The 22,790-nt window shown below is 54.6% G+C and overlaps 7 protein-coding genes across 7 annotated transcripts; 2 read left to right on the top strand and 5 right to left on the bottom strand.

Moving 5' to 3' along the window:
- Positions 1-5,449: 5,449 nt before the first annotated feature.
- Positions 5,450-5,677, bottom strand: BDP81DRAFT_425307 (uncharacterized protein; the record flags this gene model as incomplete). The annotated part of the gene is made up of 1 exon (XM_060590202.1): positions 5,450-5,677. Exon 1 carries the CDS (start codon positions 5,641-5,643, stop codon positions 5,452-5,454), a length of 192 nt encoding a protein of 63 aa, XP_060446093.1. The 5' UTR covers positions 5,644-5,677.
- Positions 5,678-5,682: 5 nt separating this feature from the next.
- BDP81DRAFT_460193 (cyclin) lies at positions 5,683-7,209 on the top strand (the record flags this gene model as incomplete). The annotated part of the gene is made up of 2 exons (XM_060593632.1): positions 5,683-6,963; positions 7,024-7,209. 2 exons carry the CDS (start codon positions 5,683-5,685, stop codon positions 7,207-7,209), a joined length of 1,467 nt encoding a protein of 488 aa, XP_060446092.1.
- A 1,578-nt stretch (positions 7,210-8,787) lies between these two features.
- BDP81DRAFT_317427 (glyoxalase/bleomycin resistance protein/dioxygenase) lies at positions 8,788-9,254 on the bottom strand (the record flags this gene model as incomplete). Its single annotated transcript, XM_060584261.1, has 2 exons — positions 8,788-8,960; positions 9,038-9,254. The coding sequence occupies 2 exons, from the start codon at positions 9,252-9,254 to the stop codon at positions 8,788-8,790; spliced, it is 390 nt and encodes a 129-aa protein (XP_060446091.1).
- Positions 9,255-10,218: 964 nt separating this feature from the next.
- Positions 10,219-12,123, bottom strand: BDP81DRAFT_480489 (major facilitator superfamily transporter; the record flags this gene model as incomplete). The annotated part of the gene is made up of 5 exons (XM_060594927.1): positions 11,332-12,123; positions 11,263-11,275; positions 10,957-11,198; positions 10,443-10,881; positions 10,219-10,386 (listed from the first exon to the last, which is right to left on the bottom strand). The coding sequence occupies exons 1-5, from the start codon at positions 11,859-11,861 to the stop codon at positions 10,219-10,221; spliced, it is 1,392 nt and encodes a 463-aa protein (XP_060446090.1). The 5' UTR covers positions 11,862-12,123.
- Positions 12,124-14,020: 1,897 nt separating this feature from the next.
- BDP81DRAFT_425299 (homocysteine S-methyltransferase) lies at positions 14,021-15,473 on the top strand. Its single transcript, XM_060590201.1, has one exon. The coding sequence runs from the start codon at positions 14,293-14,295 to the stop codon at positions 15,355-15,357; it is 1,065 nt and encodes a 354-aa protein (XP_060446089.1). The 5' UTR covers positions 14,021-14,292; the 3' UTR covers positions 15,358-15,473.
- A 61-nt stretch (positions 15,474-15,534) lies between these two features.
- On the bottom strand, positions 15,535-16,984 carry BDP81DRAFT_210169 (uncharacterized protein). Its single transcript, XM_060582655.1, has one exon. It carries the CDS (start codon positions 16,746-16,748, stop codon positions 15,711-15,713), a length of 1,038 nt encoding a protein of 345 aa, XP_060446088.1. The 5' UTR covers positions 16,749-16,984; the 3' UTR covers positions 15,535-15,710.
- Positions 16,985-18,301: 1,317 nt separating this feature from the next.
- Positions 18,302-18,806, bottom strand: BDP81DRAFT_425297 (uncharacterized protein). The gene has a single exon (XM_060590200.1). The coding sequence runs from the start codon at positions 18,775-18,777 to the stop codon at positions 18,394-18,396; it is 384 nt and encodes a 127-aa protein (XP_060446087.1). The 5' UTR covers positions 18,778-18,806; the 3' UTR covers positions 18,302-18,393.
- Between the last annotated feature and the right edge of the window lie 3,984 nt (positions 18,807-22,790).

Here is a 22,790-nt window from a genome sequence, read left to right as displayed (position 1 = left end):
GAGACGTTTATTGTGATGTGGCTGGAAGGAAGCCATCTGATCGCTCTCCTCGACACTGGCCGGGCATGATGGGCATCAAGACGTCACACGGGTTGGTTCGCCGTGCGGTTACGAAGGTGCTTCCCGAGTCCCGAGAGGGGACAACAGAGCGAGGAACGTCCATGCCGGGGCAACATCTCGGGCTTGGCGACAAACGATGAATGTACAATAAATAGATTACCCGCAAGACGAGATTTCTTCACGAGAGGACCGAGGGATCCATGGAACCGTGACACGTTGAAAGATTGCGATAAGGTACGGGCAGCTCGCGTGTCTACCTTAAGATGATATGATGCGATTGCGTGCGATGCGCTGCAACGCCACCATGGACAGGCAAGAGTAAGAGTCTGGGGACAAGGTTAAAAATTCAAGACCTGGTACTGGTACTGGTAGAGAGAAGTGATGGAGTGAGACGCTGCCGGCACGCGAACGCTGCCACCCGTATGCACGATGCAGGGAGGACGGCACAGTCACAGTTCACTCTTGATTAAAATAAGGGGTGTGAGTGTCACTGTCGAAGCGTCGGATTCGGAAGCGGTGAGGATGGGGGGGATGGTTTTAGCGCTGCTCGGTTCTGCGGGATGGTGATGAGCGGGAACAAATCAGCGGCGGATGTGGGGAGGACGGGGACGGGAAAGTGGTGTTGTTGACTTTGGCTTCTCGTTGGAGGGATTTGCGATGCGATGCTGGCATGCTGCTCTGTTCCTAGCTTGGAAGTTAAAGGTGAAGGCTGCGAGGTTGAAGATGAGGTTGTCCATCCGAGGCACGCTTGCTGGCGCGGTGTTGCCCACCCAAGAGTATTCAGAAGCGGATTATGGTTCTTGTGTGTCTTGATATAGAGAGAGAGAGAGAGAGACCTCGACTCCATAGTAGACACGAAGCAAAATCATCCAACATGGAAGTTGCGTGTGCATGACTAAGTTGGAGAGTGATGACGGAAGGGTGATCAAAGGTCGTTGGCCATCGGTGACGATTTAGGAAAGGTCGTGGAAGGGCGGTGGATAGAAACGTGGGACGGGGCTGTCGGGCTGCGTGCGGGCTGCGGGTGTGCCACGATGGCTCCGATATCTGGCGATTGCGCGACATGCCTTGCTCCGTCCTGGTTTACCTAGTATTTGGGGGGCGACCTGGGGCGGTGTTGCGGTGAAGCCCTCATTATGTGTGTGTGTGTTGTATCCGTAGTGCAGATCAGATAGGGGAATTTCTTAAAAATCCCCAAGATCCCAAGACCTCGTGCCGGAGGGAACGCCGGGTATTGGCCGGGAGTCACCATCCGTGCAGGCCCCGGGGGGGCGTCCTGGAAGGGGGAAAGGGGGGCCCGACCAGCCAATATCGTACATGGGGCTTGGTGCCGTGGTGGTGCTGGGGAACAGCTGGGCGTGGGATGGATGATGATGAAAGCTTGTTTTTGTGTTGCCCCTTTTGGGCGTGTTGGCAACGTTGGCAGTGCCGTTGAATCGCGTGTGTAAGTATTTGTTCTCGTAGTGTAAGGTAAGGTAGTGAATGGGTGTCAGGAGGTGGGTTAGCGGCAGCTGAATGTTTGTAATTGCTAGCTTGGTGTAAGCAGCAGACAACCCTTTGGCTCGAATGCAACGATCCGGCTGGGGTTTAATCGTCTCATGTGCTGTTAGTCAACATCCAGCCGGTGTTGACAGGTATTCCGCGTTGGACGGGCCCGGCGGGTACCTGATGGATAACCGGGAACGACAGACGGTCTGTTTCTATTTTCTGAGCCCCTAAATGACCGGTCGTTAAAGTCTCCGTGGCCTCCGTACCCTTTGTCTGGAGAGCTTTCTTTTTTTGAGCAGCGTAGTAAAAAGGGGGGAATAACGGGGAGAGCGTGGCTGGCTATGCGACTATGGAGTCAACAACGACGATGTTGCTTGATTTGGACGGAAGTGAGGTCCGGATTCGGCCGGGACCTGAGCGGGGGATACTGGAAGAGAAACCCAGAGGGGCCCAGCGCGGTGTTTGCGAGTTCGTTGTACGTAAAATGGGAGAAGCTTGTCGATGTTTCCTCCGAGATCCATTTTGTGCCATGGCGAAAGTTGCGTGCTGCAGTTATTTTGGTGGAGCAGGAAGGCATCTCGGGTCCAGTGCGTCGTATTACGGCAGGCAATTGGCGATTGGAATTACGATGCGAATGCCCTGAAAAGGCCGCGCGATTGAGTGTGCAACAGTGCAGGTCGAGACAGAAAGGGAGGTAGGTGGCAGGGCTGGCGGGCGGAGGGGGGGAGGTGGGAGATACGGTACGTACCTTATCTTATCCGATAAGACATGAGATTGCTGTGATTGCCCACCGGGGCGGGCACAGCAGGCAGGGCAGGGGACGCACATGGGAAGTGTCGAAAAGTCGAGGTTCCCCTGCCGGGCTCAGGTGGCCCCTGCTCGTCAAATCTCTTATCAGCGGTATCGCGTATCAGACGGGCCAATGAGAGGACGGTATGACCACACCCTCTCCTCCCGACGATGCGGATGGGTCGTCTGTCTTTCCGCCGCGTGTCAGTTCCAGTGGTCCGCCGTCTTTGCAAGCGCTCTCTCGTCACTGTGTGTCCGTAGGTATTTCTTGTTATTTTGCGCTTTTCTGTGCAGATGCTCCGACTCGGGTTGTTGCTCGGACGTGCTGCGAGTGCGAGCTGTCAGCCTCTCTTGAGGTGAAGTGGTAGCACGGTTGCGGGCTGGGGAAGCAGCATCAGCGTGGAAGCTCTGAGGTACCTCACGCAATAGGTGTGCTGAACAGCATTGGAATCGTTGGGCAGCCATCCATCCCATCGGGAAATGTTGGATACTTCGTACTCCAAGTTGGGAGAGAGAGCTCGGAAAAGCAAGGACCGGGGCTCGTGAGGTTGCGGCTGGAGAGGAGCGCAATCTAGGTCCATGCCGAGTTGAAGCTCCAACCTCCAGGACCTCGGCGCGGGAGAGAGAGAGAGAGAGAGAGAGAGCAAGCAGTGAAGCAGGGCAGGATCGCAATGAGGCTGTGCTTGGTTCGGTTGGGCCCGCCGACTAGGAACTGGGACTCTCCGACTTGCAACGATGGCACGAGCAGAAATGCAGATTGCCAGTGCCAGATTTGGGAAGAGCCTGGCACGACCTTGGAGGCACGGAGGACCCTTGGATTTCCATGGCCCACGAGTGACGGGCGTTGCTGTTGCGTGAGCTGTGAGTGGCTGCTCCCACAGGTACTTGCTCGTGGGTGTTGGTGGCTGGCGCGGGTTTCTGTCATGTCATGTTTCGGGTGGCTCCTCGTCTTTTTTGCCATGCCGCCACACGAGATGCAGTGAGACATTCAGTGAAGATGAGATTCATGGTATTCAATGGCACGATATATGGGAGACCCCAAAAGTATGAGTAAATACGGGAGAAATGATTGGGGGAAGAGATGTGAGACTTGGTGCTGGCAGAAGGTACCTACCTATCTTACTGGGTCTCATGCGGCCTCTCGATGAGCTCTGGAGTGAATCTCAGAGTGAACCTCACATGCCTGTGAACAACAACTCACGCGCGGATCCAAGACACGCGGGGAACCACGGCCGTGGCATCGCGACTGAGCGTGCATACTACTGCCAGCTGCACGCGCTGCAATGGCCATGGAAATGGAACTGCTCGCTGCACGGCACAGAAGGTTAAACCCGTCAGCCACCGTGACAAACGGCTTGGAGTCTGGAGTGATGCATCTGTGCAGTGTGCCGTCATTCGGGGAGCTGCTGCACATCAACAGGCAACGTAAGGTCCTCAATGCTCTCTCATCCACTCATCCTTGAATCGACTTTACCCAGCTGAGCCTTTTGGCGGCCATCTTTTTGCCATCTACCTCATCCGTCTCCACCAGACCGCCAATCTCATCCAGGGTCCCCTCTAAACATCTCTCACTCACTCACTCGCTCGCTCACTCAGAGTGTCCTCTCTTCAGATCAAGTGAGAGAACCGTGTCTTTTCTCATACACCTCGAGGAAAACAAGTATCCAAACAACATGAGCGTCACACCCTAATGACCTGATTCTACAAACCATCATCTCGTACAGGAAGCAAGGCACGGATCCGAAGCAACAACAGCATTCACACTACCAAGTAGCACGAGTTCCAGGCCCAGTCCATCGGCCACTGCGTCTCCAGGGCTCTCCACCAGCCCGCTGCCCCCTCTACACTGCCGTCCAAGGTACCGCTGCTGCTTGAGCCTTGCCAGGTGAGGTGAGGTGCTCCAGCTGCCTTCACCAAGTTCCCCTCCATCCGCAGGGCCACCCACCTGCCTGCCGCCTGCCACCCACCGCCGTCCTTCTTTTCCCATTCTCCTCTCCATTACCCATCCATCGCCCGCCCGTCTGCCAACCCGCGCCAGCTTCTCCCAATTCATCCACCATCCATCCGTCCATCCACACCCCATTCCAACCCGCCCTCCTCCGACTCTTTTTCTCTCTTCCTCCTTCCCTCCCCAGTCTGCTTTTCTGTTCTGGCCCTGTCTCGTCCTTCCTCTAGACTGGACGTTTTTTTTTTTTCCAACAAGGGGGGCTTCTTTCGACGACTTCCTCTTCCTTTGATCTCACCGTACCCCCCCTCCCACGGTACCTGTATTGTTCTTGGCACTCGACATCGCAGACGCTCTGCGAAACAGAACAGAAACAGATTCTCGAGTCGCCCCGTCGGACGAGCCCTCTGACCGCCTTCCTCCTTCCCCCTCCTCCGCCTCATACTCCCACCAAAAGGTCGCCATCGCCGCCTCCTTCGACATCACCCAACCGTTCTTGTCAGGCCTAACGCGTCCGTTGTGAGCCTATTGACCTTTGACCCGATTCGACTAGACCTTGTCTACGACCTCTCTGCACTCGACACCTTGTTGCTCGTTGCCATCTCTGACGAATACTTCCTGCGACCACGGCACCGATACACCGTTGCCCTTTCATCGCGTCGACTCTTCCCGCGCCCTACACCAATACTTAGTATCTAGATCCATCGCCTGTCGACAGGACCTTCCGCCTCTTTGTTGGACGACTTAGGTGAGTCCATCCCAACTTGCCTTCTGCCCTGGCGATTCTCCGTCTTCCCCTGCCTTTTCACTACAACCTACGTCGTCGCTCTTCACTTGGTTCGTCCTGGCAACGAGACACGCACCTGTGACGTCGTTCGTACCTGCGCGCCATGTTCGAGGCTGCCATCAGCTCTACCCCCGAGGTGGCTCTCTCGATCGAGTTGTTGGACTGTAGTCTCGGCATGCTTGCCGGCATCGTCGTTCCTCTGCTGGTGGATTCTGCTTGTTCATCTGCCATCGGGGCTGCTCTTCCCATGCCTTGATTTGCATGTGCAAAACCCCAGCCTTGCTTGCCCAACCCCCCGCTGCCACACACACTCCTCTTCCCACTACCCACGATCAGGGCCCTTGCCTCACCTCACGTCACTGCCCTCGCACAAGCTCTCAAGTCAACCTGAGGTTTGAAGAATCGGGCTTGAGCGGTGCTCATTCTCTCGGTCGGGAGTCTTGGGCGCCAATGTGATCACGCAGTAACCCTTGCGGCCCCCCATACTATTTGTCTCCTCTACTTCCGCACCATAAAGTTCAACTGGGACTTGAAAAGCTAAACCGTCGTTCCTGCAGTTGCCTGTTCCAACCATCCTAATTGTAATTCAGTCTTGCTGGAATAATACGATGCTATGGCAGCTGTAATCGGTGACTACGTCTCTGATCCCTCCCGTTTCCATAAGATGATTGCCAACCCGGGCATTCAACACCAACACTCGCACGATTCCCACTATCGATCCTCGAGTCGGTCAAGAGACGTCCCTATCCACCAAACGTCCGCGAGCCCGAGATACCAACACTCTACGAGTACCCCGCCCACGCGCCAAAAGCGCTCCGAACAGGATTCGAACGAGAAGCCCGCGCCGCCTAGCGCAGGTGCCTCTCGCTTCCCCTCGCCCCCATCATCTTCCTCGCCAACAGGTGCCAGGCCTCAGCATGCTGATAGCCCCGCATACATGGCAACCGATTCCCGCGACGCCGGCCATGCTGGGTCCGTAGTCGCCTCCGAACAGGCCCACCCCGCCCCTGTTCAAGAGCAACAACAACAACAACAACAGCAGCCTTCGCCCGCGTCCGATGGAAACGGTGTTGCTGGCGCCACGACTTCATACCCCCTCTCTGATACCTCATCCCCCGTGCAGCAACCGCAGGGCCAGACAATCCACATCCGCGACTTGGCCCATATCCAGAGTCTCGCCAAGGCCGACCTATTGTCAGGCAATGGACCCGGAATACTGAATGACCCGCCGTTGCAGGCGATGAAGTACGAGATCAGTGCCATGCCTATCGGCGACATCATTGAGATGGTCGCTGCTCTCCTCACCAAGATCACCACCACCAACGACCTACAGCATGATGCCATGCAGCGCAACGTTGCGCATCAGCAGCAGGCGAGCCAGAATAACGAGTCAGGCAGCGGCTCGCAAATGAGCCCGTTGAGTACGTCTGTGCTTGCTTTCCATGGCAAGAACATCCCTGCTATCACCATTCTGAGTTACTTGTCCCGCATTCACAAGTACTGTCCGACCACCTACGAGGTCTTTTTGAGTTTGCTAGTCTACTTTGACCGCATGACGGAGCGAGTCAACGAGATGGTGGTCAAGCACGAGGAGGCGCGGAGGGTTTCCACTTTACTGCCAACCCCGAAGGCACAGCCGGCCGACGTCGAAATGCGTGACGAGGACGACGAAACCGACTCGGATCTTGCCGACGACGACGATGCAGACGAACAGAACACAAAGACGAGCGAGAGTACCGGTAGCATCGTGCCTCAGCCGACACCTCCTGGTGCACCCCCGGCCACGTACTTTGTTGTCGACAGCTTCAACATCCATAGACTGGTCATCGCGGGCGTCACTTGCGCGAGCAAGTTCTTCTCGGACGTCTTCTACACAAACTCTAGATACGCCAAGGTACGTTACTGGCCGGAATTGACCGATTTATCTTGCCCAGTACTGATTCTCATCTTTTAGGTCGGTGGGCTTCCGTTAGCCGAACTCAACCATCTCGAGCTCCAGTTCCTTCTGTTGAACGACTTCCGACTGGCGGTTCCTGTCGAAGACCTCGAGGCATACGCGACCATGCTGGTCGAGTTCTACGCGCGGGAGGTGGTGGCACAGCGATCGCGTCCTGCTGCTGTTACCGGTGGTGATTCCTAAGTACATTTGCAATGTTGCGATATTATGAGATTGATACCCTAAACTACGCCAATTTGGGGTTAAAGTGGTCTACTGTTGCTTGCTGGTACTCATACGACTAGCATCGCATTCTGGTAGAATCGACTTGTATACGTTTGGCTCGTTGGCAACTCAGAGCTTGGGAGGGATATTGGGCATCTACTCATCGAACCGGGCACCGGAAGCTCGGAGCAAATTACACTTCTTCGGCAAACGGCGCGCCCCGTTTCGTTCTTGGACGTAACCGGTACAACGTTGAGCGACCACTGGACCGACGATGCAGGAGGATGGGCAAACTTTTCCTTGAAATACCCGGATAGAACGGGTCTGTGATGGAGTTTTCGCGGGCGGTATTCTGTTGCGACTTTTGGCGGAGCTCATGTGAAGGCGAAATCAGTCATACGTTGATCTTTATTACGAGGCGTGGATTTCGCGCGCGCGCGCGCGCGAGCTGTAAATGGGCAACCAGACAGACGAAAGAAGCAAGAGAGAGAGTCCTTTGATGAAGCGGGCATGGGTTGGACGGTTGGACTAGGCTACACTACACGCTACGTTACGTTCTAGACTTTGCGCGGGCATACTTGGGACAAGGCGTTTGGTGTTCCGAGACTGACATAGATGGCGAGCATAATGGAATGTCCTGAGTACGAGAAATTGAATTGGAAGTCGGCCGACTTGCAGTTTTGAATCGCGGTGAGCATGTGATAGTGGGGATGACTGACTCTGTCAAATATACGTACGGTAGAAATTGAGGTGAGGGTTGAGGCCAACAAATGTTGACCTCACCGCCCAACTGCGGCCAGCATGAACTAGTCGAGAAGAGCTCATGAGTGAAGAAGGTGTGCCAGGTGCTGACTACGACCCTCCCGAGTCGAATCGTACAGATGATGACCTGCATCAATAAGCTTCCCCCAGGCGAGCTATGTCATATAAGTGCGCCGCCGGTAATGTGGGAGTGCATTGTGCTGGGCCAAAAGTGTTGCCGGGCTTGTACCAGAGCAATGAGATAGAAGACATGGTGGGGGATATTACGTTGGGCAAGGCTGGGCATGTTGGACGGGAGGGCATCCAGACGGGGTTGAGTTAAGAATGCAGTGTAGGACGGCTTGGCGCGAAGAGGGCTTAGCGCCACCTAGCTTTGCGATCACGGATTCGGACGGCGGGTGCGAGGACTGCGTATTCTGATGAAGAGCTGCCATTGAGGGAGTGAAGAGAGACGTGCTACACGATGTAGCCTTGCTGGGTATGGTTATCTCAGTGGTAGAATCTAGCACAGGGCATTATAGCTTTTCCTACTTTCATATAATGTTGCTAGTATTTTGAGTATGAAGCCACGAGAGGTGCCGAAAAATTTGCAGTGTTCCTGCAGTTCATGTTACGGAAAGGCTGCCTCAAGAACATATAGCCTTGCCGGTGGCTTGCTGGTACATGGGAATCATTCGTCCATAAGTTCGCCTAATACAAGCTGCCGTAGCCTTGAATTTACACAGTAGCTTGAACACAATCCTGCCATTGCAAAACCAAACGCCAAGTTTCCTCCTCTGTCACTTACTCTGTCACTTACTCTGTCACCTCCGGCATGTGGCAGACAACCTCGACATTATTCCCCGACGGATCAATCACAAACGCGCCGTAGTAATTGGGATGATACTGCGGCCTCAACCCAGGCGCACCATTGTCCTTTCCTCCCGCAGCAAGAGCAGCCTTGTGAAACTCGTCAATCACTTTCCGGTCTATTCACGATAACCCATTAGCCAAGTTCAACAGTGTTACCGTCACGACCCCAGTCACCAGATAGATGTTGACGTACTATCCGCCTTAAAGCCAATATGGAGCGGAATATTCGCCTTGTCAGCTTTATGAGACGCGATCCAGAAATCGGGCCGCTGGACGCCGAGACCGCATGCGTACTCGTTCGGCTCGACGAATTTCTTGAAGCCGATGGGGGCGAGGGCGGCGAGGTACCAGTCTACCGTCTCTTTGTAGATTGAGGCGGGGACGTAGAGGCCGATGTGGTCGATGGACATGTTGGGTTGCTGTTTGAGGTAGGAAGTGTAGAATGGTGAATGTGTTGGGTGGAGGTAGTGTAGAGACTCGATTGCCAGATTTGGAGGTTGAGATTTGGGTTGTGAAGCTGTTGATGACGGAGGAGGGGAAGTGAGAATGTGAGGGAGGTCTGCGGGGTATTTTGTAGATGATGGCTTTTGATCTACGCGGTATCGCGTGGACTAGTTTCACGGGTATTGGAAAGTCCCGTCCGTCTTGGAATGGCGGCGCGAAGGAGGCGCGCGGACACGTGCAAGGAGGGGGGGATTCGGGGGTCAGGTATCACCGCAAGCGGCCGCCGGTATCTACTTCTGCTAGGTCAGGGTCTAGAGGAATTACACTAGAGCCGTGCCGGTCTGACTCAGATTGTCATCCTCTAAACAAGAGACACGAGAGTGCTTGCTATCTCGAAGCTTTCACGCCATGTCTGTCAGCAACGCTGCCTATTCAGGAGGGACTTTGGGGAGTTGTTCCGCCGCGGGAGGTCCCCGCCCGGAGCTATCGGCGGGCTGAGGGCGCCAAGTGGGGCCGCGTAGGCAGCAGCTGCGCCGGGGCGGATGTTTCCTGCTTCCCTGCGTCTGCGTGGTGGATCGTGCGGGGGAAGATAAGCTTGGACGAATGACGATCAGATGAGATGGTAACGGTGAGTTTTCACGGGTGCCTACTGCGAATAGGGGTATCTCTGCGTGAATCGATGCTCTGAAGGGGGGATTCTGACTATGTAACATGTTCCACCCGCAGCTGATGTCACACTCACCGCCCCTTTGCAACACTTGTCGGCCTGTCTACGGCGCCTGTGAGCACCGTTCATCCAGCCGTGATGTTGGTCAATTCCTGTCCCATATGCAGGTCGCCGGGCTCTAACTTGGAATTCTATCTTCATCGTGTTACAACAATATTGGTACAGGGTGCTGTGCAGTGGCTAAATAGCCATCCACGTCACTCTCAAATCTTTGCGAAGATGCTGCTGTTGATACGGAATCTAACCATCGCGACAAGGCCAGCTGCCGCCAATGACAATGATCCGGCGTAGAACATGGCCGGACGGTACGCTTGAAGACCGCCCTCGGCGCCACCGTAGGCTTCCAGAAGGTATCCAGCAATCGGCGAGCCCTATATCGACCTCGTCAGTACATCGTGATGAGCGACGTTGAAACCACGCAACTCACCATAAGATAGCCGCCAGCCCAACCAGTCACAATCATGCTCATAGCGACAGACACTCTCGCAGATCCAAAGGTGTTTCCGACGACCGTAGGCATAGTCGAGAAGAACCCGCCGTTCGAGACGCCGTTGATGATGACAAAGGCAACCATGGGACCGAGCGAGGTCGAGACGGGCCAGATGGCCAGAATACTGACTGCGGAGAGGGTGAGTGATACAAAGAGGACGTTGAGCGCCCCAAAGGCGTCGCAAAAGGCACCGCAGCAGATGCGGCCGACGGCGGAAGAAAAGTTGAATCCCGCTACTAGGCCGGCACCCGTGGAGGAGGAGAGGCCGATGGATTTGGAGTAGAGGGGGAGGAAGAAGGGCGGGACGAAGAGGGGGAACGTCCCGACTGCGCCGGCTAGGAAGACTAAGACGAAGGTGAGGGACTTGAAGAGGCGCCTACATTGCTTTTGTAAGTCATTGTTGCAGAATACGTCTTGGAGTTCATGGCGAGGGAGGAAGAGAGATTCTTACCACTCGACAAAACCGGAGCTGCGGACGGGGACGCGCTCTTTGATGAGCCATGCTGCTGGGAGCCCAGTGGCCAAGGTGACGAGAGCAAGCACGCGGTAGGCCCATGCGGATCCGAGATGGTTGAGGAGGGCGTCAAGGGCGAAGCTGTTTACGGCGCCGCCGAGGCCACCGCCGGCGAAGACGATGCCGTTGGCGAGGCCGCGCTTGCGGCTGAAGTACTGTGCCGGGACCACAGAGACGATCTGGATATGATCTTGTCAGCAAGCCTGTTTGTAGATGTTTGGTCGCCGAAGGAGCGCAACTCACCGTGAAGCACAAACTTGATAATCATTAGCATCAACATTTTGACAGAAGCTCCACGAATGGACAACATACCTCATACCCAGCCCCATGATAACACCACTCGTAGCAAACATGGCGCCGACGTTCTTCACCGCAAAACTACTCAGCAACTCACTCACCCCCAACAGCGAGATCCCCAACAAACCCGTCCTCCTCGGCCCGATCCATCTCATGACGCGCGAGTTGACAATCGCCAGCGCCGAGATGAGCGCCGCGGCCAGCGACCCGACAAACGAGAGCACGGCGGGCGTGCCGAGGCCATCTTCGATGAGGGCGCCCTGGATGACGCCCCACGAGTAGGACGTGCCGATGATCCACCAGGCGACGACGAAGCAGCCGCCTACGACGACCCAGCCGTAGCCGCCTTCGGGGACGGTGGAGTCTGCTTCGCGGGAGGCTTGGAGGATTGGGTCTGCGCTGTCGTCGGGGTGCTGCTGCTGCTGGGAGGTTGATGATGTGTAGGGGCAGGGCTTTTGGGATATGGTGGCGGGGAGGGGGTGAAGTTCTATGCCTGAGGTGGATGCTGAGGCCGAGGCTGTTGCTGTTGTTGTGGTTGTTGACATGATGGTGAGTATTGGCTTGAATTGAGCTTTCCTATGACCAAGGACAGGAACCGGCAGCTTTCTCGTTCCAACTGGTTATGCTCTTTCTACAATAAGACCAGGTGGTGAGCACAAAGATTGAAGAGTTGACAAAGGCGAAAAGCGAGGTCAGCAATGAACGGCAAAAAGTCTAGTAGCCCCACCAACGCCCAGCGCGCCCTTCCGTTGACAAGGCTCCGATTTCTAGTAGCTTCCGGCTCGGCGGTTGGAGGGCTACCGGACGCCGAGTGAATTGACCGTGAGCCCGTCAAGGTCCGATGAATTGTGTTTCCCGCTGTCCGGGATGCCGGGACTTGACCACTGGTTTAGTTGACGGAGCCAAGATGTCGTTAGCATTTCACCACCACACTAGTGTCGCGATGGATCATGGATGCATGCAGCCTGGGACATGTGCTTGTGGGGGCATTAATCCGATACCGAGCTCAGGGACCCGGTGTAAGTGAGCGTGCGTCCATCTTTTCTAGCATTATTCCTCATGCCTCCAAACAAATGTCTGTTTGTCTAGTCCTGGACAACATCAAGGCCCTCCGTAATAAACCCCCACCACTATCAGTACCTACTTTACGGAGGAGTACACAGTGACGCAGTAAGAAAGCTTGTCCATGACCATACCTAGATCGCCAACCTGCGGGGAAAGATGGCGAGGGCGGGGTTCTTCAGGTTCGTCAGTGGTCACCAATTAAAGTTAAATGACGTTGCATCAGCCCAAAAAAAAAAAGAGCAGCCCCATTCCGCTCGGAAATCGGCTAGCGAGGGCTCGGAGGACCCCCGCCAGCTTCCAGGACAGGAGCGGGAGCTAGGAAACTGTAACTTGCGCCGGCCACTCTCTGAAGCCTGGAGGTTGCAGCATGATGATGTTGGGGAAGTATTATCTGGCTTTCTTGTGTTTCTTACGTCTATTGACCATTTCCGATGGAATGATGGTTATTCAAGTGGGGGTAGCCCAGGTCTGGTCTTGTCCCTCGATTGCTACCCGGTAGAAAACAGTGATCAGTGACGAGTGTAAACTCGAATGCATGTTGACGTGGTATCACACACAAATTCTCAAAACATCATCTCGAATATGAGAGTTGACATGCCCATGAGGAAACTATGGAAACTCTAATCCACAAAGGGTCGATGTGAGACAGAATGTACCGGTGGGATGGAAGAGTATGAGTTGCGCGCAAGAATGATAAGACTAGAAAGAATCGATTACATGGAGTCAAACGTAGCGACGAGAGTGAATCCTAGCGCATCCGATGCAAGATCTTCCCCAGAATCTGAGAGGGGATGAGATGGGATGAGATGGGATGACGGAACCTTAACGGTAGGTATGTTCCTTGCGATTAGATTGTACGTAAACTCATGTTGAGCGTCTCAACCTCTGAATGAATTAGACAAACGCTGATTGGATTGAAACTGAGGACGGCCGTTTTGCGGTGTCATCCGGTTTGTGACGGAAGTTGGAAGCGAGATTGGGAGAGGGAGGAAAGGTAAGGTACGGAGTAGGTACTTCGTACTTGCCCTGGTAAGGAGGAATACGGGATACGGGTATGCCAAACCGAGCAAGTCCCATCCCGTCTTGGCATTCGGCAGGCGCGCTTGCCCAACAAGCCAGAGGAGGGGGAAGTCACGATGCCTTGCCTTTCTCAGTTTGCGGCAAGAGACACAGACAGACGTGCCTTCTCGAGTTGTGCGTGGCGCTGGGCTCTTGTACCTTAGCAAAGCATCGTGACGTACCAAATCACGGGATTCTTGGCTCATTGAATAAAGCAAGGGGAAGGTACGAGGTACTCTAGATTTCTGAAAAAAGGCACGACGGCACAAAAAGGGAAGGGGTGACTGAATTTCTGGGAAAAAAAAATTGGAAAAAAAAAAGACACGGAAGTTGCTGCCGGTGGCTCTTGGCAGCTGGAATTAGGCGTGTTAGTCAGCAAGAAGTCGTCGTAATGCTTTCCCAAATTTTTCTCCAGGTGTGGATCCCCTCGGACCCTCCTCCTCCTCCATTGTCCCAGTCACCACCCGCGCCTTGCCCGCGTCTCCGCTGGCCTCGCCATTCCTCTTCCCGCCCCAAAGACCACCAAGACCAACGAGTCCCCGACTCGCCCCAAGACTCCAAGACCCAAGACTTTCTTGTTCCCCCCCCCCATCCCCGAACTCCCCCTCCAAGCGACAAGACTTGCAACGTCCCGCCGCGCGTCCAAGTCTTTTTTTCTCACTCTTGTGCTCGTTCTCGTCTTGATCAAAGTCGGTCCCCGGATTCAGTCTCACCTTGAACGTTAATCTCATTCTACTTGAGATTAGGTGGTCTGTCAGATCTCCCATTCCGGTCCGAACCTTCTTTTGCGCACTTCGCCCTTCCTGGAACTACCTACTACACCTACGGAGACAGGCTTCACCTACACCAAATATGGCAGCCTCTTCTCAGCAATCCAAGGTTCTCATCCTCGATGGTGGCCTCGGCACCTCCTTGGAAGACAAGTACGGTATCAAGTTCGAGTCAGCTACCACGCCTCTCTGGTCTACCCATCTCCTTGTTGATGGCCAGGACACTCTTCTCGCCTGCCAGAAAGACTTTGGAGATGTACCCGTTGACATCATCCTTACTGCCACCTATCAGCTGTCCATCCATGGCTTTGCCAACACCCGCAATGCTCAGTTCCCCAACGGTATCGACAAAGCCAACATTGGAAAATTCATTCAGGACGCCATTCGCATTGCTGATGAGGCAGGACGTTCGCAAGGAAGCAAGACGGCTCTCAGTATCGGTCCCTATGGAGCTTGCATGATCCCTGGCCAAGAGTACAGCGGCGCCTATGACGCCGAGCACGATACTCTCGAGAAGCTGCGCGACTGGCATGCCGAGCGGCTCCAGCTTTTTCAATCCGCCGGCGCTTTCTCATCCCCCGTCAGCTATGTCGCCATTGAGACTATCCCGCGCACCGATGAGATCCAGGCTGTGAGGCAGGCCCTGGACAAGACCCAAGCCTTGGCCTCTGACGCTCCCATTCCCTTCTGGATCGCATCGCTTTTCCCCGGAGAGGATGGCCTCCTGCCGGATGGATCTTCCATCAAGGAAGCTGTGACGGCTATGCTCAGCCGTGACGTCGCGACGAGCCATCCCTGGGGCATCGGCATCAACTGCACCAAGGTGTGGAAGTTGGAGTCTCTCATCCAGAGCTACGAATCCGCTGTCAAGGAACTGATTCAAGAGGGCGCCGTCGACGCCGCTCCCGCTCTCATTCTCTATCCGGATGGCACCAACGGCGAAGTCTACAACACGACAACCCAAAAATGGGAGCTTCCTCAAGGGTCACAACATCCTACCTCGTCATGGGAAGCCCAACTCTCACAAGTGGTTGCCAACGCCGAATCTCGAGGTTTGTGGAAACAGATTGTTGTGGGTGGATGCTGCAAAGCAAGCCACGCTGACATTGCTCGGCTCCGAACTGCAGTAGAAGGCCTATCTCGGTAGAAAAACACAGGACGAACATTTATAGATCGGCTTCCACCTCCGGCTCCGGCTCCGGCCTCGGCCTTCGGCACCGTGCCGAACTCCTCTCCCGGCCCTCCGAGATCGACCACCGCCGGCCTGGTTGTACCATGCACCATGCACCATGCACCATGCACCATACACCATGCACCTTGCACCATGCACCATGCTCCAAAGCAAAAAGACATTTCCCAAAAGGAAGCCCTCTATCCGGTGGTATCGCTGCCCCATGCAAAAGAGGGAGTCCCCCCCTCTAGTGGCCAGTACGGCCAAAGCAAAAGAAAAAAAGAAAAAGGCATTTCATGTCATCATTCCAAGTTGTCTTTTTTTTCCCATCATTTCTTCCAACCTTGTCTCGTTGTTATCGCTTGGGCTTTCCAGTCGTCGAAGCGCTTCTGTCTCTTTTGCTGTTCTTTCTCGTTCCACGCCGCAATCGGCTGGATGGGTAACCTGGCGAGCATCTCGTCTAGGTCGAAGTGGCGTCTGAGTTCGCCGTTGACGCGGATCTGGATGGTTCCGATGCCTTCGTACAGGGCGGCGCCGAAGTCGGCCCAATCACGATACATGGACAGGAGACCTCCAATCTGGCAGCACATGAAGAAAGCCAGCTTCTCGGCTGGAATGAGGTGCTCCTTGCCTTGTGGCGGACGGGGCCAAGTGATCCCTCTGCTCTCTCGCTTTTCCGCGTCCATGACCATGGTGGTGAACCTTTCAAACATGTCATGGGCGGGCGGTCGCGGTGCACCGCCGGAGACAAGCCGATCGTGCTTCTGGCCAGGCGGCGGTGGCAGTACGTCGAGCACGAGGTTCTTGATGGTGAATTTGGCCGGGTCGGCGACGATACTACTGAAGGCGGTCGGGCCATACTGAAGATAACCGGACAGCATGGCATAGAAATTCCAGACGATGAAGGGCGGACCGCCGCTACCGCCTCGAAACTGTTCCTCATTCTTCCAGTCCGGGTTGACATCGGAGGGGGGGTCGAAAATTCGAAATTGGACTCGGAGGCTGTCGGCATGGCGGGTCGCTCTTGGCACCGCGAGCCAAGTCGGCCACAAGCCACATTCCTTGACATACATTACATCGAGACGGCAATGCGTCCCCCTTGTCGCAAGCAGCGCCTTGGCTTCGGCGTATATCTGTCGATTGACGAGGAAGATGTTGGTGTTGGGGGAGCCGGAGGGCGGGGAGCGAACCTTCTTCTCAACCCAAATGTCGTGGCCATCGAAAAAACCTTTGCCCTTGTACTCGCGCCTCTTGCGGTCCTGGCTGACGGAGGGACTGGGCGGTGGTTGGCGGTCAGGAAGGAAGATGATTTCGTCGAGGATCAAATCGCGAATTTCCCGCGGGATGCTGAGTAAACCGACGACCATGTTTGCGGTTGTGGCTGTTGTGCGATTTGATGTTTGCTGCAAAAAAGAATTAAGAAAAAAAAGGGAATTTGCTTGTACAAACGCAACCGCACAACTGGAGAGACAGACACTTGGGTGAGAGTGTCGCACAGAGAGGGGGTGGGGGCAGTGGGCAGTGGTGGGCAGGGACGGGGACTAATCGACAGAATTTGGACGGGGTCGGGTGGCAACGGCGGGCAGCAAAGCAGACGCAGGAGGAGTCTGAGGAGGAGGTCTGGCTGCTAGTACAAAGGTATTGTACAAAGGTACGGTGACCCTGACTGACCTACTGACTCCCTCACCTGCAGCAGGGCAGCCAAAAAAGAGTCGGTCGAGTCGTGGAGGGCGAAAATTTACTCGAAAAAGGCACCACAGAAAAGTCGGGGTTCGAGGTCGAGTGAGGCGCAGCACGCAGCTCGCAGCGGCAGCGGAGTCGGCCCTTTGACCAACGACGTCATTCGACTGTGCGAAGGCGGGCCAAGAGGGAGGAGAAAGAGGATGTGAGGAGAATTTCGAGGGCCGACGAGACGAGCAGAAATCCGGAATACCGAATCAACAAAAAGAAAGAAAAAAAGACGCGATGAAAGTCAAAGTGATAAGGAATTTTCGGATAGACACGACGGGAGACGGGAGACGGGAGGATGGGGTGGAACCGGGTATTGTGTGTGAGTGTCAGTGTCGGTGTCGGTGTCGGTGTCGTGCACGAGGCCATTTACCATTTCCCAGGAAACATCTGGGAGGGGGGTCGGATAAATTGGTGCTATGCGTTATAGTAAGTTGCAGCGCCACTGACTAACTATGTGATGCAGGGGAATTTTTATTTTTTTCTTTCTTTCGAGATTTGAGTTTTTGGGTGCTGCTTCGTGCTGCTTCATTCGCGTTGAAAAGTCGATGGCGAAGAGGGCGAGGTTGCGTATGCGCGGGTGCGTGTGCGTGTGTCTAGGTATGGTAGTCTGCACCGCTTCTGGTGCGTGCTGATGCTGGTGCTTGTGCTTGTGCTTGATTCAGCTTGGGGTTCTTTTGCTCTTGGGAGCAGCTGTATCCGTATTATGGCAAAGTAGGTACGCAGCAAGGTAAGGTAGGCCAACTCGGTCTGGAGCGAGCCGAGCTGACCATATTATGAGAATTGGCGATGGATGCTACGCCTCACTCGAAACCATGTCCATGCGATTGAGAGATGAACAGTCTACCAGGTAATTACCGTACTACAAAGCAGCAAGAGAGAATTGACCGACGGGCCAGCCATAGAGAGCTGTGGCCCGTGGAGCGGAACAAGAGTCTTCGGTAGGCTTCCCCGGTAGCTCCCCGAGACGGCAGAACACAGGAACAAAAGAAATTTTGAACAAATAAAAACCATAGACCAGCAGACCAGACCAGACCAGTGAACAGCGATCCAGTCATCAAAGGAAGAACTAGGAGCGGAGCGAGTGCGTGCGGGCGTTTCTGCGGTGTGTGGACTTGCGCGTGCGTGTGGTGGTCAAGTGCAGTGCAGTGCAGTGCAGTTCCTTTTACCCCATATCCTCCTCTCCATCTGGAAGAGGAGGAGGGGGGCAGTGGTCCATGGTCCATGACAGGATGGGGGGGTCCATTACGCTGCTGCTGATGCAGAACGTAGTGGCCTGACTGACTAAGAACAAGAATGAAAGAAAGAGAGAGAACTGGCCAGGCTCAAGCCAAGTTTTGCTGCTGTGAAGCTGCTGCGCCCCGGGTTTTGTTGTATAGCGCTACCTGTGAGTACGGATACTCGGTGTATGTCTGCTACATCTGCTTCAGTACGGCAGTCTACATCTGTATCCGAAGTGTGTCTGTGTATGTAGGCGCATGTCTTGTCCATCTTGGGTTTGGTCTTTCCAGCGTCTTCTCGTGGCTGGGGTTTGCTGGGCATCGGCATCCTGTCCTGTCCTGTCGGGTCCGTCCCCCCCTCACTCATGCGAGCTGCCGAGGGACGGAGGGTTCTCTTGCAGGCCCTGCTGCTGTTCCTCTCATCACTTGTGCCCGGGCACCTATGCATCCAGACGGGGGTCCTGTTCTGCCCTTTACCACTGAATGGAGCCCGGGATCGGTAGCTGCTGCTGAAGGGGTTTAGTAAGAGGGATTTTGTGTCCCGGGGGGCATGTGCCTTCGTTGTTGCCGCCGCTTGCTGGCTCGTGATAGACGTGGAGACCAAGTTCAAACCAACGGGCGCACGATGAATGGAAAAAGGTGAAGAAGTGAACCGGGATGAGCCATGGTTGAGAGCTCTGGAGGCCGCCTGCGGACTGGGTCTATCGGCCTTGAACTTTTCTCTCTCCCTCTCTCACACGCTATCCGTACTGAGTATCCGTACAGACAGGACCTGTTTGGGAGGGGCGCGTGTGATGGGATCGACACTACCTTGTTCCAGCTGGGGTTTCCTCACTCTCTCACTCACTCTAACTTCTAAGAGTCTCTGTAGGGGGGTTCCCTGGTCTAAGAGACTGAAGGAAATGCCGTTCATCGTGGTCTACGTCAAACGAGCCAAATAAGAGCGCAAAAATCTCCAAATTAAGCGCGGCCGAGGAGGGAGCAGCAGCAGCAGCACCGTAGCACAAGCAGACTGCTGTTAGTCTCTTTTCCCCTTCAATCCATGGTTTCGGCGCCGACCTCCAGAGTGAATGGCAAGCAACCTACCCTGGCTCACAGGATTTTGTCTGCCCAGTGCATTTGTTACAGTGATGAACGGGCACAACCCCCAGGCCCTAGAGTGCCCTGGTAGCTGTCGGCACCGGCACATACATAGTAGGGCGCGGTGATTTGTACTGATTGGAGACTTTTGGTGTGTCGATCGCCGGGCAAAGACCAGATTGGGGGTGTGTTTCTTGAGCGGCCGTTTTGGATCTGCTCGTTTTCGTCTTTTCTTTGAGGGACTTAGTCATGGAGAGGAGGCATCGCCATCGTCATGTTGTACGGGGAACTGTTGCAGGGCTTCAATGAGAGCAAAGGAAATCGCGGGCGAGTGGCAGTGTAAGTCAAAAGTACGTACAAGCTGGAGACCTTGATGAATTGCCATCTGCTATTGCAATTCAGTACGTCTATTTTCGCTCTCTATCTCGCGGCCCGAGGTGTCTGGTGGAAAGAACAATAATAGAAGTAAACTAAACAACAAAGAAAAAGAAGACGGCACATGGGAGCAGCAGGCCGATTACAAGCGGGCAGGCTAACAGACCGCCGAAGAAGCGGGATGGGGCTTGCTGACGATGCGGCATCACCGCTTCTTACGCAACAGAAAGCATCGACGGATCATGGCAAAGACCGGAGGGGAGCAGCAACGGCGACGGCAATGTGTGGCGGTGGCCGTGGCTCTAGGAGATACCTGGGTATCGCCTTGGACACCTCACTGAGTTAGATTGGCGCAGCTTTCTCCAAATGTTTTTTCCAAAAAGTCGGTACATGCCGATTTCAAAGTTCTGATTCTACAGAGTACACAGCAAGATTGATGACTGGCATGGGGCGCCGGCGAGAGGGCCGGGTTTCTTTGGGGTGGTGCTTCCGGCGGCTGTGGAGTCGCACAAAGATGAGTTCGTGAAGAAGCAAATGAGTATCCGTAATCCCTCAGCTATTCTCATCGAGAGGGAATAAAAAAAGGCGCACAATAGAGATGACGAGGGCAAAACAAAGGGTGGCTAGCTCCCCAATACTCTCCGATTGGTAAATGACGCGCGGCGCGGGATGGTGAACTTGAGCAGACAAAATTGGGGGTGAAGACTGGATTCGGCATGCGTCTAGTCTAGCTTCCCCCAGCTTTTCTGTGTAACAACAGAGCTCTCTGTCGTATTGGAATGTTGGATGGCACTTTGAAAGCAGCGACTGGCACAGCTGCAAGTCAGAGGAATCACTTCACCTCTGGATGTGGGCATCCCGGACGCGGGCACCGCTAACTGCTTGCAGCAAACCGAGACCTGAGCTCTTTCTCCACACTCACAACTCACACTGCAGCGGCGGTCAGCTCGCCGCTCCTGTGCCTGGCTCCAGTTCCCCGTGGTGGGTGTTGCTGGTGATGGATGGGGTGGTGTTGTTGTTGGAGAAACGGTGAAAGAAAGCATGTCGAGAGCACTTGCACCAGAAGGGGACTGGACAGAGAGGGAATGGATTGTGGCAGTGCCAGCGCCAGCGCCAGCAACAGCAAGGCCTATCGAGTCTCCCCCTCCTCCATGTCGTTCTCCTCCCCCGTGTTCCCCTTCTCCTTTGCAGCAGTGTCTGCTCTCTCCGTTCTCGTGTAAACCTGTAGACCAGTCGTGGGAGGCAGACAATCATCAGGAAAGAAAACTGTTAGCGGGACCAATAATATTCTCATTCTCTGCCTTCAACCTGTATAATTCGACTGGAGCAGCAAACTGGATTCAAGCTACGCTAGCTGAGAGGATCTCCAATGGGCGGATGGATCGATGGGTCGGCCAGTGGGATGAGTGCAAAAACCAGATGCAGGGCTGTAGAGGATGATGAGAGAGTATCCGTACGGAGTAGAGACGAGAACAAGAACAAGATCAGAGGATGGATCATGGACCAGGAAGCACATGGGCGCGAGAGCCCTCTTCTTCCTCCTCCTCCTCCTCCACACATCCTCCACAGCCCGCACCAAAACCAAGCCATGTAAGAAGTGGTCAGCATCGCCAACCTGGTCAACCATCTCTGGTATCCATACTCCGTAGACAGTTACACTACGGAGTACGGAGTAGGTGTCTAGGAAGACAGGAAGGGCTAAGGCAAGGTAGAGGACGGGTATCGAGCGTGGTGCCGCGAGCACGGGACAAGATGCGCCAAAACCTTGATTGGTTGTCACTGGCAAAGTCCTCTGAGAGCCTCCCTTGCGCCAAGAGATACTTGGATATCCAACTCTCAAGACTTCACCAACGTGTAATTTCGCATCAACGCCTCCAACCCTTTCTATGAGCGATTTATCACCCTCAATACTTGCACCTTTTTTTTTTTTTTTTTTACTTTTCAACCAGGTCCGTTGTTTACCTACCATAGCCGTGCCTTGTCTCTCTTTCTGTCAGTCTATGCCGCTGCTCCCATTTTTATTTTTATTTTTATTTTATTTTTCTTCTCCCGTTCTAAACGCCCTCCCTCCAAACCAACCACCCCCCCCCCGTCCACCCATTTCGTCTCCTCCAAAGCGCAACCGAGCCTCCTGAGTCCTGCCCTCCTTGGTGCGGCCGCACGCAACGTTGTTTCTGTGACACGCCTCTCGCTCTTGATTTGGACACCTCTTTTGCTTGCTCGCCCTGCTCATTTCAAAACAGCCCGGCCTGGCTTAGCCGCGCCGGAGCAAAAGTTTCGCGCATGAGGCATGAGATTCCCATCCTTCTGTCAGACGTGTCGGCCACAGTACGCTCGGCACGTTGGATTCCCAGTGCCATTGCACCGCCTCCTGGCGCCGTAGATACAAACGGCCGTCCAACCTCCATCCTTCTTCGCACGTCGCCCGTCGGTTCTGCTCGTCGAGTCGTCGTCTAGTAAGGGTAGGTAGGTAGTTGCCGATGTTGCCTATAACGGTCAGGTATTGGCCTTGAGGCCTTGTTCCTGTTTGTCATTGCTCACCACGTTCGTTCCTCGTCGCCCATGCCTTGCCTTGTCTCTTGTATCGTCTGGCCTGTCTGAACTGGGGAACGCGACTTTGAACTTGCACCCCCATTCCCTCCTTCTCCAGTCTCTTGACTATACGCCCTGCCCATCCCATCCATCCACCTGCTCGGGAGTCAGAAAAGAAGAAAAAAAAGCCGCTCGCTTGGTGTTTCCCGTCCTCTTCCCCTCCCTTTCCTGCGCCCAAAACAGGCTCATATTGTGTTCCTCTTACTTGACACCATCCCAAGTCGATCCAAGTCAAGCAAAGCGTCGAGTCCCAGCCCATGCCATGTGATGGAATAATGCGGATGCCGCAATCTCCGCAATGGCGGTGCGGCGTGTACAGTACCGTACCTTTTGGGAGCGGTTGATTGTCTCTCGTAAACATTTGCATACACAAATGCCAAGAGCTCATGATAGACATGAGGGTTAGGACGGATA

This window comes from Colletotrichum phormii (genome assembly GCF_030913505.1).
Source record: "Colletotrichum phormii strain CBS 102054 chromosome Unknown BDP81scaffold_8, whole genome shotgun sequence".
NCBI classification, from domain to species: domain Eukaryota; kingdom Fungi; phylum Ascomycota; class Sordariomycetes; order Glomerellales; family Glomerellaceae; genus Colletotrichum; species Colletotrichum phormii.
The sequence above is the reverse complement of the archived record's forward strand: the minus strand, read 5'-3'. Positions and strand labels throughout refer to the sequence as shown.

Bases quoted from the DNA above. Each gene is read 5' to 3' on its own strand.
- BDP81DRAFT_425299 (XM_060590201.1), top strand. From the start codon at position 14,293: ATGGCAGCCTCTTCTCAGCAATCCAAGGTTCTCATCCTCGATGGTGGC.
- BDP81DRAFT_210169 (XM_060582655.1), bottom strand. From the start codon at position 16,748: ATGGTCGTCGGTTTACTCAGCATCCCGCGGGAAATTCGCGATTTGATC.
- BDP81DRAFT_425297 (XM_060590200.1), bottom strand. From the start codon at position 18,777: ATGCATAGGTGCCCGGGCACAAGTGATGAGAGGAACAGCAGCAGGGCC.